Source organism: Rhinichthys klamathensis, unplaced genomic scaffold (assembly GCF_029890125.1).
Source record: "Rhinichthys klamathensis goyatoka isolate OS25496 unplaced genomic scaffold, OSU_Roscu_1.1 h1tg000105l_1, whole genome shotgun sequence".
NCBI lineage: Eukaryota > Metazoa > Chordata > Actinopteri > Cypriniformes > Leuciscidae > Rhinichthys > Rhinichthys klamathensis.
Window position 1 is genome coordinate 209,091 of NW_026606644.1, and position 14,153 is coordinate 223,243.

Here is a 14,153-nt window from a genome sequence, read left to right on the forward strand (position 1 = left end):
AACACCAAAAAAAACGTCCCGACGTCATGGCCGATCGTCGGCTTGGTGTGTCCCAAGCTTTAGGTGAGAGTAGACGCCTCACGCGGTTCAGACAAATAGGGCTGGGTGACAAACTCAAGCTCCTCCCACATTTCTCTTTTAAAATTCTTATTTTAGACCTCTAATTCGTGACCAGTGTTTTGTTTTGCTCTATCCTCTGCGATTCTGCGTTCGTCAGTACATCCTGCGCCAGGTCAGAGGTCACATAGTAAGGCTGAAATGCTCAATAACAGTGCTTGTGAAAATATTCCGATGCAAAGCCAGTTCTCCTGGAAATATGTGCCGAGATCCTGTCGTAGTAATCTGTGTACAGAGAACAAGCAGTAATGGTGTGTCTCACTTACAGAAGGGGGTTCTCTCAATGATTTTATATAAAGTGTTGACTTTTTTTCTGCCTCAGACGTTTTCAGGTAACTGGAACTCAGAACGGGCTGTGCGGCATGAACTTCAGCACCCTTTCGTGGCTCGATACGTGCGTTTCATCCCGCTGGACTGGAGTGAAGAGGGGAGAATTGGTCTGAGAGTGGAGCTCTATGGCTGCGCTTACTGTGAGTGATGTCAAAGTGGTCATTTTTTAACCTCTTTGTGGTATTCTTGCTTTATGCATTGTTGCTTACTTTCTTGTTGGAACAAATATAGTTGCATCATTCTTCATGCATCAAGAATAGGCTCTTTAGCATATTGTGGCTGGTCTTCCTGGGCTGTGGACGGAGTGTTGTTCTCAAAGTCAGAGTATACATAATACACACAGCATGTTTATTTCAAGATCAAGGAATATTATGTATAATCATTCATGATATGGCCTCTTTAAAAGCTAAAATGTTCAGTTTCACCTATGTTGCATCATCAACTTGGTTTGATGTGAGACAGCATAGATATGAGAAAAGACTTAATGTTTGTTTGAGACTGATCCATATTTCTGCGTCCAGGGGCGGACATGATCAGCTTTGACGGCCAGGGGGTGATTTCCTATCGATTCAGACAGAAAAAGATGAAGATCTTAAAGGATGTGATATCACTGAAGTTTAAGTCCACCAAAGGAGACGGCATTCTGCTTCACGGAGAGGGACAACAGGGCGATTATATCACTTTAGAGCTACGCCGAGCAGAACTGCTCCTGCAGATCAACCTGGGTAATGTATTCAACTCAAAGATTTCTCAAACAGTTTCCACAAAAATATTACGCAGCACAACTGATCAACACTGATAATAGAAAGAAATGTTTCCTGAGCAGCAAATCAACATATTAGAATGATTTTTGAAGATATTAAATATTAGATAGAAAATATTAAAATAGAAAACTTCAATAAGTTTTTATAATATTTAACAATATTACTGTTTTTACTGTATTTTTGATCAAATAAATGCAGCCTTGAAAAGACTTCTTTCAAAAACATCAACAAACTTATGAACTTTCTGTTTTATTCTATGATTGACAGCATGCAAACACTTCTGTTTTTAGTATTTAAAAAAAAAATGTTTTTGTCTCCTTAGCCATTTTGTATGGATCCCGGTTTGACCCATCCGACCCGTTTCATTAATGGCGTTTGATGTTTGTGTCTATTTCAGGCAGTAATCAGTACGGCTCCATTCAGGGTCACACATCAGTGTCTAGCGGCAGCCTGTTGGATGACGACCACTGGCACTCGGTTCAGATCGAACGCTACAGACGCAGCGTCAACTTCACAGTCGACCAGCACACGCAGAGCTTCCGCACCAACGGAGAGTTTGACCACCTGGACCTGGACTACGAAGTACATGACAGATTTCAAATAAATCTGTTTTGTTAGCTTATGTGTTCAAATAAATATATACTGGTTTATATTTATATTCATATTCAATATTATTCAGCATTATATTATAGGATCTTTCTTTAGTGTGTAATATTGCTGTTTGAGCATGAAAAAGCTCTGCAAACTTATTGTAACTCCATTGTTGCCCTGATTTTCTTCCCGGGAATGAACACGTCACAATATTCCTCATTTTAATCATTCCCGCCAAAAGCATATGCAAAATAAAGGGGTGATGCCTCATTGAGTTAGTTATTAGTGTGTTACAACTTGCAGTTTTGGTAAGGGGCGTGACATTTCCCAAACACACTCAAAGTGCTTGACCAATCACAACACACTGGTCCAGCCGACCAATCAGAGCACATTGTGCTTTTCAGAAGGAGGGGCTTTATTCAGACAGGAACTAAACAGAGCGTTACTGACAGACTGGGAAGAGAGGTGCTGCAATGTCGAAAATACGAAAAATAATGTTTTTTGAACATTCAAGCATGAAAACCTATTCGAGTAGACCCCAAAAACAAAATGGACTCAAAGATTACAAGGGCACATGAATTTGAAATAAATAATGATGTGCACAGATAGATAATTTATAATAAATACTACAGTACTCCAAAACAAACAAGAATTGTCCATTTTGATTTCATGGGGACTTTAAGGCAGAATTTCTGAATTGAAAACATGCAATGTCAAGATTTTGCGGTAAACTATGCCTTTAAGATCACATAAAACCCATTAACACAATTATATATTTGCATATTACATAATAATCTCTCATGGTCCATTTACGCCTCTCCCCCGCTCTGTTTAATCGTCTTACCCCAATGCTACCGGGAACCGGGTCTTTAGCACACATATTATTTCGTTCACTGTGTGGCATTTATTCAAACAGATAAGATTAGATAAGATTAATGTTTTGCTGTCGGTATTATAGATGGTAAATGTTTCCCTCACTTTCACTGCACTTCGATGTCTATTCCCAGATTACATTTGGAGGGATGCCAGTGTCTGCCAAGCCCAGCTCAGGAGCCAGAGAAAACTACATCGGCTGCATGGAGGCCATTCATTACAACGGGGACAACATCACTAACCTCGCACGCAGGAGAAAAGTAGACACCTCCAGCTTTGTACGTGCCAAATTTACATGTCTATTTTTATCAAATGAACACTGCAGAGCTCTCCAATGTCTGGTGGAGATAATTCAGTGGCTGTTCAGAGGAATGGCTGTTATTGGGTATTACGTTATTCTAAAACAGCAGTCCTCAACCTATTTGATTCCCCCATTGTCAAAATTATTTTTTTATTTACAGCTACCAGGACTGAATTTAAGCTCTATAAATTCCTAATCACTGCTTATGAATAGTTAGTAAGGTAGTTGTTAAGTTTAGGTATTTGGTTGGAATAAGGGATGGAGAATATGTTCATGCAGAATAAGGCATTAATATGTGCTTTATAAGTACTAATACACAGCCAATATGCTAGTAATATGCATGCTAATAAGCAATATACAATTGTTCATAGTGAGAATTGGACCCTAAACTAAAGTGTTACCAAATTCTTTAATAGTTCAATAATACCCAAGCTCCTGAAAACCACTGCTCTAAAATGTTTTATTACTTCTGGTTACAATTTACAAGAAATAAGAAACGACCCCATTTACTTTCTTAATCCAGATTTTAGGCCTTCTGTTGTTTTTCCGATGATTGTTCTAATTCGATTCTTTGTATTGTTTACAGTAATCTCAGCTCCCAAAGGTTTGCGGCTTTTATATCTCACATGAAATATTCAATAGATACAGTTCCTCTCCCTGCACTAACCTCAGTCATAAACAGAGATCTCCTTCCCTTTCCCACAATGCTCTGTGTGTGAGGACAGACGTGAAGTGAGAAGTGCCGTCACTGTGTGTGTTCTGTGATTATTCACAATGACTACATAATGACTGCCGGTTATTGTCCACAGTCCCTTTCTGTGCTGGAAAATCTAGGTCGTGCCAGTTTAAGGTGATTGAATGGAGTTTTGAAACATGGTAGCTGCTTTTCCCGGTCCAAGGTGGTCTGCCAATCTTTAACAGCTTGACTTGACCAACCACTGGCTGGTATTTTCACCATGTAGACCAGTGTGGACTAGCTAGAAACATCACAAAACCAGCTACCACCTTAAACAGGTTTTAGCTGGATTTTCCAGTATGGTCCTGATGTGAACTATCCAGGTTTCCTGAATAAACCTCCCTCTTACTATGACCAAATGAATCTGTCCTCTGAAATTCTGCTGTAAAGTTTGTGATCATTCCTGCAGTGCTGTGTGTTAAACCCCTTAATTTCCACTGTCATTTGAAATGTTCATTTTTATGTTTGCTGTTCCCATTCCAGCATAACCTGACGTTCTCTTGCACGGAATCACGCACGTTCCCTGCCTTCTTTAACTCCACCAGCTCCTTGCAGCTTCCGGGTCGGACTGACGCAGACACCGTGTCGGTCAGACTTCAGTTTCGGACATGGAATCCCAGCGGTCTGCTGTTCTTTACTCCACTCATGCCTGGAGGGGTGGAGGTCAGCCTGGTGGAGGGTAAAGTTACTGTTCACATGTACGTCGCGCTGGGCAAGAATACACGTGTGGACATATCCTCAGGTAACATTACAACTGAAAACGCACACTGAGAGCTCTCTCAATCTCTCAATCTCTAGACTTTCTTTAGTTTCAGCTTCCACTTGTATTTTATTTCCTTGGCATCCCTATAGCAACACATCCATAACACCGTAGCAACATATAACAACGCATTTAAAACACTAAGAACACCTCAACATCCCTGAAGCAACGCCTTAGCAGCCATTTAGAACATCTTAGCATCCACATAGCAACACCTTGGCAACCACCCAGAGACCCCTAGAAATTGCATAGCAGCATTAAAGCAACCGATCAAAACACCATAGCAACACACTTAAACACTCAGAACCTCTAGCATTCCGGTAGCAACACCATATCAGCTATTTAAAACACCTTAGCATCTGCATAGCAACACCTTGGCAACCACCCAGAACACCCTAAAAACTACATAGCAGCATGATATCAACAATTAAAAGCACCATAGCAAAACACTAAAAACCCTCAGTACCTCTAGCATCCCTGTAGCAACACCATAGCAGCCATTTAAAACACCTTAGGATCTACAAAGCAACACCTTGACAACCATCCAAAACACCCTAGAAACGGCATAGTAGCATGATAGCAACCATTCAAAACACTATAGAAACACTCTAAAAACAATCAGAACCTCTTTTATCCCTGTAGCAACACCATAGCAGCCTTTAAAACACCTTAGCATCTGCATAGAAACACCTTGGCAACCACCCAGAACAATCAGAACTTCTTAGTATCCCTGTAGCAACACGCTAGCAGCCATTTAAAACACCTTACTTATCACATATTAACATCTTACCAACCCATCAGTGTATTGACCAGTGAAACGTGGAGAAAAAACACACATACACAAAAAACTAAAGTACGACTTTAAGAGTCTGACTTTTGCTCATGGAGGTAAACCATTTGGCTGTGCAGGTTCTGGTCTTAATGATGGACAATGGCACAACGTTCACTTCCTGGCACTGGAGAGCATTGCCATGTTGACCATTAATGGAGACGAGATGTCCACAGTGAGAGCTGCCCTCCCCATTCAGATCAGGACTGGAGGAGATTATTTTTTCGGAGGTAATTGTAGGAAACACCTCTCTTTTTTTGTACGTCAAATGTTATAATAATGTATTGTCAGTATCTTATTGGGAACACTTGATTTGCTTTGCATGACTGCACGTCTGAGATTACAGGTTTTCATTTCCTTGTTTGCCATGTGCAGGATACTTCCCGCGGACTGACTTTTCTCCATCACAGCGCTCCTTTCAGGGCTGCATGCAGCTCATACATGTCGACGAACAGTTGGTCGACTTGCAGTCTGTGGAGCAAGGCATGCTGGGTAGCTTTGAGAACGTCAGTCTGGATATGTGTGCCATCATAGACAGGTAATTGATTTTTTAGTATAGACACGCACTGATGGAGAAACCCCGATGTAAATTTGCATAACCACTCAAACTATTTTACAGATTTATGCATATTCTGCTTTGTAAAAGTCAAAACGCACTCTCATTACAGCTCTGCTTTTCATATGGTAATGTCACGTCCCTTTTGCGATAAAGTCAATCCCCCCGTACCCATCCATATTCATTCATGGATCTGCTGCACTGCACTCCCAGAGATGACTCTGCAAACAAATGTAGACCAGATGTTTGCCTTTGATCGCAATGTTCTGATCAAAGCCGCTGCTGTATTTTGATTGTTTTTTTGTTTTGTTTTCAAAAAGACATTTCTCGAGCTGTACCATTGATTGCGCCTCTTTGAGAAAGTTATGTAAGCCACATCTAACTCACTTCAGCAGGAGTTCCTCAAAGCTCTGTCACGTGTCCTGCCCCCATTTAATCAGGTCGAATGTTAACATGCAGGATCAGGATCTTTAGGAGACAGGACTTAAGGACTTTAAAAATGAGGCTTTATAGAGATACAAAGAACTTTACAGTGTCTTTAATCTCTCTCTCTCGCTGTCTCTCTTTCTCTCCAGGTGTGTGCCAAACCACTGTGAACATGGAGGAAAGTGCTCTCAAACTGGAAACACGTTTAAATGTGCATGTGAAGGCACTGGATACTCTGGTGCCACCTGCCACAACTGTAAGCCATCTCAAATCATATTGCCCACTTTTATTTGAGCTTATTTTGACACTTGTTTATTACAAACTGCTGCTATGTTGTACAACAGGACCAAATAGACTCAAACAATGCTATAAAATGTTATAAAAGCAGTGTCTGGTGGCGAAGGAGACCATTTTGAGCTCCACAAAGAACGTTCTTTAGAAAACCATCAGTGTACCAATTAATAAACAGATCTGAAGAACCTGTAATGAATCATCATAATGATCTTTTATAATCTCCAAAGAACTATATATCAACTCCTTTATTGAAGCCTACAGTGCATGCAAAGAACCTTTAGAGAATAGACATTTTTGCTTTGGAATTATCAGATGCTAGTATATTTATTTAGTTTTGTATTTATTTAGCTGACTGGTTCTCTGAAATGAAGCATTGTAGATTTTTTTGCAGTGGTGGCTGTTTTGATGCTTACGCTGTGTGTTTCTGCAGCTGTGTACGAGCAGTCATGTGAGGAGTACAAACACTTGGGCCGAAGCTCAGACACATACTGGATCGATCCAGACGGCAGCGGACCCCTTCAGCCATTCAGAGTCACCTGCAATATGATGGGTTAGAACCACCAAACACATATTTATTTTATTTTATTTTACCTTTATTTTACCAGGGGATAAAATCAGTGAGAGAGAAATTAAGCATGCGTGAATTATCTGAGTCTGTGCGTCTCTCAACTGTTCGGCAGCAGCGTCTCTACTAATAGCGAAACTGTAAGTGTATCTGCTTCAAGAACAGAGCCGTTATTACCTCACTAGTGAGAGATGTCATGTAGCTTTTAAGTTGCTAAACTATTTTACTGATAAAATCATCAGAGCAGCGCTGACAACACGTTTCTGTGCAAGCGTGTGTCCTTACTGTATGTGTGTGTGTTTGAGCGGGAGAAAGAGAGTATGTGCTTTCCGTACATAATAAAATGTAATTTTGTGGGAAAAAACACGGAAATAATTTGTCGCTTTTATCCTATTGTTTACTAAATTTATTTGCTGGTCAGTGTCGCTGTGGGTTTTGGTTCTTTTGCTGTTGTTGCCTGCAAAGACCTTTGAAATTACTGAAATCATTTGGCGAAGTGATATGGAACTGTAATGCGTTCAAGAACTGCCCGGAACTACTTTACCCGTGCGTTTCCCTGAAAGTAATTGCGCACATTAGAACGTTGGTCAACCAATCAGATTCAAGCATTCAACAGCCCCATAGTATAATGTATTATATATACACAATACATATTATGTACATTTTATATAAATATATATATGTATATACAGTACATTTATATAAAAATTTAAGTTTATATCAAAAAGTGTATATATAATACATTTAAATGCAAATATGTTTAAATACATTTAAAACAAAACAGAATATCAGCAGGATCATGTGAAGCACACATCTTAAGTTCAGTTAAAATTTTCATATCATGTGTTAATTATATTCATTGTCATAACAATGAATAAATTAACACATAATCACCCACATTTACACATCAGTGACCTTTGGTACCAAAAATGACTAAATTATGACTGTTTTTCAACTAACAGTATCAAATATATTACACATTTAACAATAAATACATCCAGTTATTTCTAACAAAAAAAAATAAAAAAAAAATTCTTGAATACTCACTGAGTGGCACACCTGTGTATGTGTGTATTTCAGAAGACAAGGTGTGGACAACTATTGTGAATGACCTTCCAGCTCAGAGTTCTGTGGCAGCAGGTTCAGGACCTGAAGACAAGACTGTGCTCACGCTCAATTACAGCATGTCTGTTGAACAGGTAACGCTTAAAACAGTGTGAATTGAACAATTAACGCTGTTATTTCTGAACAACGGATGCTGAATATGGTGCTCACCCTCAGAACTGCTCATGTTTTTGTGGTTCAGATGAACGCCGTGACCAGCACCGCTGAGCTCTGTGAGCAGAACGTGGCGTACATGTGCTACAAATCACACCTGCTCAACACGCCAGGTAAATGGATGTGGTTAAAGCTAACAACTTCAAGAGGAACGTTTAATTGCTCTAAGTTTGAGGCTTTCATTTTCCCCGTGTTTTAGACGGTTCTCCGTCCACGTGGTGGGTCGGCAGGGGGAACGAGAAGCACCTCTACTGGGGCGGCTCGGGACCTGGCGTGCAGAAATGTGCCTGTGGCATTGAACGCAACTGCACAGATCCCAGATACTACTGCAACTGTGATGCGGATCTGAGACAATGGTGAGATCTTGGTCTATTCTTGTTTTGGTTTAGGAAACTTTACATTTACATTTAGTCATTTAGCAGACGCTTTTATCCAAAGCGACTTACAACTGAGGACTAAACCAAGCGAGTCATCGTGAAGAGACAAAAACAACGCAAGAAGTGCTCAAAATACAAAGTTCAGACATTGCTCGGAGTAGCATAAGCCAGATAAGCAAGGATTTAAAGGAAAAGGAAAGATTTTTTTTTTTTTTTGCTATGCTAAGTGCTCACGGAAGAGATGAGTTTTCAGTTGTCTTTTGAATGCTGTCAGGGATTCTGCATTCCGGATGAGGGTGGGCAGATCATTCCACCAGCAACTTGAAGGACTTACACGATTAGATGGCATTCAGAAGAAGACTTAAAGAAAAGCCAGCTGTATACAAACCTGGTGGCCTTTTACTGTTAAATTGGATGGTTTGATCATGCAGAGTTTGTTTGGAATTGCATACTACCATATGACTTTTGAAATAGTATATAGTTTGCAATACAGTATTTTTGCAATATGCAACATTGTACACTGTGGTTCAAAAGTTAAAAGTTGTTTTGATGTTTTCTCTTATGCTCATCAAGGCTGCATTTATTGGATTAAAAAGAAAATACAGTAAAACCGGTGATATTATGAGATATTATTACAATTTAAAATATAAACATTTTTAATATATTGCTAAATGCTATTTATTCCTGTGATGCGAAGCTGGATTTTCAGCAACATTACTCCAGTCTTCAGTGTCACATGATCCTCCAGAAATCATTCTAATATGCTGATTTGCTGCTCAAGAAAGATTTCTTATTATTATTGAAAACAGTTGTGCTGCTTAAGTTTTATCTGGAAACCGTGATACATTTCATGATTATTTGATGAATAGAAAGTGCAAAAGAACAGCATTTATTTGAAATAGAAATCTTTTATAACGATATAAACGTCTTTTCTTTCACCTTTGATCAATTGAATGCATCCTTGCTGAATAAACATATTCTTTCAAACATATTTCTTTCAAAAACAAATCTAACTGAACTCAAACTTTCGAACTGTAGTGTATAATTGTGCACATTTTCTATATGCATGATAGATACTGCATCTCCAATGCAATCCGCTCAACTTCACCTTTCATAAACAACAACTGTTTTTAATATCTCCTCCTTGAATCAGTGAATTAAAAGGAAATTTGGGCACAAAAATCCAAAATATCCATATTTATGTGCTGAATAGAAGAATGCCTTTGGCTGAATTAAACTAATGAAATTAAGTAATTATCAAAGTTTTTTTTTTAAATGCAATACTTGTACTATGCAGTAAGCAGTACACTACAAAATCCCAGTTTGAACATATCCCATGTCTGCTGCATTGTACAATGCAATGTTGCCCCCTTGTGGTCCATAATTCTTCCTCTGCCTGTGTTTGTTTCTCCAGGAAAGAGGATGCGGGTGTGTTGATGTACAAGGACCATCTGCCTGTCAGTCAGGTAGTGGTTGGCGATATACACCGCTCTGGATCCGAAGCCAAACTCACTGTTGGGCCGCTCCGCTGCCAAGGAGATCGTAAGTGGAATCATGCTCTCAAATGTAGTAACTACAACATGCTACGTAGTTTAGCCAAGCAGGACGTGCTCTTGGTCCGATCACAGAAACAAACACAGGCCTATCCACAAAACTAATTATAAAGTACCCTTAAAATTGATGAGAAATGATAGGTTAATAACATCAAAATATGTTAACTGCACATTGCGCTTTTTAGAGGGCGGTGCTTCATCGAGACAGGAACTAAACAGAGTGTTACTAACAGACTGTGAAGAGTGGAAGGTGGAGGGTTTCTGAAAGCACGCTGCTGCACTGCTAAGGCAAATGCTAACCATGAACGTTGACAAAGCAAGCTCATTGGCTACTGATACAGCAGGAACCAATCAGCTGTGCCCTATAGACAGAACTATGTGATTGCAAGCAGGCTGAGTTAAGGACCTATCAGCTTGTGCCATTTAGAGTTTCCTGACAGGACTTTGTATATGTTTTTTGAACATTCAAGCATGAAAATCTTTTCTAGTAAACCCCAAAAACAGTTGTCGGTGTGTTTCTTTTATAGGTCACTACTGGAACGCAGCGTCATTCAACACACCTGCATCTTATCTTCATTTTCCCACGTTCAAAGCCGAGACCAGCGCAGACGTTTCCTTCTATTTTAAGACTTCAGCCTCACATGGTGTCTTTCTGGAAAACCTGGGAAATCCAGATTTCCTTCGCTTGGAACTCAAATGTAAGCTCGCATGCAAGAGGACCACATATTTTTAGCACCTCATCTTGAGTAGGGTTGTTGTGAATCACTGTTATCTTCCCTTCAGAGAAAGTGAGCTACTATACTATTATAGTATTTATTAATATTTTCAATTGGCTTTTATTTTTATATTTTCAGTTTCCATTTTAATTCGATTTTGAGTTTTAGTCATTTTGTTGAGCTTTTGTCCTTTTTATTTGTTTTTTTTCCCCAGTTTTATTTTAGTAATTTTAATTTTATTTCAGCTTTATTTCAATTACCAAAAACCGTTTTGAATAGTTTCAGTTTAATTAACGAGAACAACACTGCTTTCCACAGCTGCCACTGTGGTGTCGTTCTCATTTGATGTGGGCAACGGGCCTGTGGAGTTAATCGTGCGCTCATCTACACCCCTCAATGATGACCAGTGGCACAGGGTGGAGGCGGAGCGGAATATTAAGGAGGCTGTTCTGCGATTGGACAAGCTGCACAGGGAGGCGCGGTCAGCCCCGCACCAGGGCCACACACGCCTGCAGCTCTTCAGTCAGCTGTTTGTAGGTGAGATCTCCAGCAGATGATTGGCAGATGATCCTAATTACAATGATGATAATATTTGTTGATAAAAGTTGTGAAACATAACGCAAACTTTTCTATTAAAACATTTTGTTCACACAAGTAGAATTTTGTACTTGAAATTGTACAATAAAAAGTGTACAAAAATAAATCTTAAAGTTTTCTGGCGAAATAGAAATAAACATTTTGAAACTGATGCTCAAGAAACTACCAATACAGAAAAAAAAAAAAAAAACTGATATAATAATAAGTTAGTTTGGCTTATCAGATAAGATAATAAACATAAATTATAAATAAATTAACAAAATTATTATAATAAAAGTACATTTGTCTCCCGAATATCTCATTATAACAGTTCAAAAAGTCTTAGTTAATATTTATTTTAAGTGCACTTATCAATGGGAAATCATGAAATCTTTGTACCCTTTTAAATGTAAAATATTTGTTGCAAGCATAATTTTTTTTTATATATATATACATACATACACACATATATGTATATATATATATATATATATATATATATATATATATATATATTAATGTATTTTCAAGAGATGTTTTTGTTCTCTTAATAGCGTATAATGTCTTATGAAATTCATTAAAAAAAAATACTCCAGAAAGAAAAAAAATTATAAAACAGTGTTACAATATTTTTTTGTTTGTTTATTTTTATTATTATGGCTAATATCTAATTATATCTGTGTTGCCATTACACTTTAGGAGCCTCAGGGGGGCAGAGAGGAATTCTGGGTTGCATTCGTTGCCTAAAGGTCAACGGGGTGACACTTGACCTTGAGGGGAGGGCAAAGGTCACACCAGGGGTGAAGCCTGGATGCTCGGGTCACTGCAGCAGCTACAGAATGCATTGCCAGAACGGAGGGAAATGTATCGAGAAATACAACGGATACTCGTGCGACTGCAGTCTGACCGCCTTCGACGGGCCTTTCTGCAATGATGGTATGGGCCATTATTTTAATAGGTAGATAATTCAGTATTGTTTTGGCTGTAACATAATGAGCGACTAAATATTTAAACCCACAAATCTCATCTTTAAGGAGTAATTTAGAACTGTATATACATGACATCAAAGCTAACAGACATGGACTACAAGCCGATCAGGCCCAGTTTTGCTTTGTTCTTATTGGCGCCTGCCTCCGTTCTAGATGTTGGTGGGTACTTTGAGAGTGGGACGCTGGTGCGGTACGACCTCATGTCAGAGAGCAGCTCTTCTCCTGCAGTTAAAGAAGGCGAGTCTGGAGTCCTAAGCACTGTGGGTAATCTGACCCGTGAGGAGCTGAGCTTTAGTTTCAGTACGTCCCACACGCCCGCCGTCCTCATCTACATCAGCTCCAAGACGCAGGACTACCTGGCCGTGGTGCTGCGGCAAAATGGTGAGACTGTTCGCATGTTTAGAGCTCAGATTTAACGCTTTTTCACACTGAGTTAACCCTGGGTTTTCATCCTTCTATAACACCACCCTGGCAAAAAGAACATTTCACTCTTGTAATTTAGAAGCAGGGTTAGCACTAGTTTTGCAGTGTTACGGTACAGTGTTTACCCTACTCAGCCCCATGTCACCCAAGATGTTCATGTCTGTCTTTCTTCAGTAAGAAAAAAGAAATTAAGGTTTTTGAGGAAAAAATTCCAGGATTTTTCTCCATATAGTGGACTTCAACTGGAACCAACGGGTTGAAGGTCCAAATTGCAGTTTCAATGCAGCTTCAAAGGCTCAACACGATCCCAGCCGACGAATAAGGGTCTTATCTAGCCAAATAATCGGTCATTTTCTAAAAAAAGTTAACAATATATATACTTTTTAACCACAAATGCTCATCTTGCACATCCACGACTTCGTCCGACATCGTTGTTTTACTTAATTTTTTGTAAAGGGCGTTTGTCTCTGCACGTTCGCTTTGTAAACACTAGGTCGGTACTTCCGCCTACGTCACACATGACCTTTCAATGTGATTACGTAATGCGTGGCGCATCGCAGAGCTAGTGCAAGACGAGCATTTGTGATTAAAAAGTATAAACATGTTTATTTTTAAGACCCTTATTCCTCGGCTGGGATCGTGTAGAGCCCTTTGAAGCTGCGTTGAAACTGCAATTTGGACCAATTTGGTTCCCGTTGAAGTCCACTATTACCACTTTTCCACCAAAGCATTTTGAGAGCCGTTTCGGAGCCGGTGCCTACTCGCGAACCAGTTCTTTGTGTTTCGACAGCCAAAGAACCGGTTCTCGGCCAGGAAAATTGGTTCCAGAGCGGCACCAACTCTTTGCAGGACTAGAACCATTCTTTTACCACGTCACGTATGGCGACGTACACAGTGACGTAATGACGTATTTCCCTGGGCTCTCTAGTCAGTGGAAAAACAAACAGGTTCTGAGAAGGTTTTGCAAGTTGAACCAACTTTGAACCAGCACCAGTTCCGAACCAGTTCTTTTTTGGTGGAAACGAGATATATATGGAGAAAAATCCTGGAATGTTTTCCTCAAAAACCTTAATTTCTTTTCGACTGAAGAACGAAAGAC

The 14,153-nt window shown here is 39.4% G+C and overlaps 1 protein-coding gene across 1 annotated transcript in view; it reads left to right on the forward strand.

Moving 5' to 3' along the window:
- The window catches only part of cntnap2b (contactin associated protein 2b), a 52,719-nt gene that overhangs the window by 28,821 nt on the left and 9,745 nt on the right, over positions 1 to 14,153 (forward strand). Inside the window, exons 4-20 of the mRNA XM_056253428.1 lie at positions 440 to 587; positions 969 to 1,172; positions 1,609 to 1,793; positions 2,810 to 2,953; positions 4,196 to 4,454; positions 5,382 to 5,531; positions 5,677 to 5,839; positions 6,433 to 6,539; positions 7,008 to 7,127; positions 8,223 to 8,341; positions 8,449 to 8,533; positions 8,620 to 8,776; positions 10,212 to 10,339; positions 10,878 to 11,048; positions 11,385 to 11,603; positions 12,342 to 12,578; positions 12,785 to 13,012. Coding sequence (XP_056109403.1) covers positions 440 to 587; positions 969 to 1,172; positions 1,609 to 1,793; positions 2,810 to 2,953; positions 4,196 to 4,454; positions 5,382 to 5,531; positions 5,677 to 5,839; positions 6,433 to 6,539; positions 7,008 to 7,127; positions 8,223 to 8,341; positions 8,449 to 8,533; positions 8,620 to 8,776; positions 10,212 to 10,339; positions 10,878 to 11,048; positions 11,385 to 11,603; positions 12,342 to 12,578; positions 12,785 to 13,012 — 2,824 coding nt within the window. The remainder of the gene's footprint in view (positions 1 to 439; positions 588 to 968; positions 1,173 to 1,608; positions 1,794 to 2,809; positions 2,954 to 4,195; positions 4,455 to 5,381; positions 5,532 to 5,676; positions 5,840 to 6,432; positions 6,540 to 7,007; positions 7,128 to 8,222; positions 8,342 to 8,448; positions 8,534 to 8,619; positions 8,777 to 10,211; positions 10,340 to 10,877; positions 11,049 to 11,384; positions 11,604 to 12,341; positions 12,579 to 12,784; positions 13,013 to 14,153) is intronic.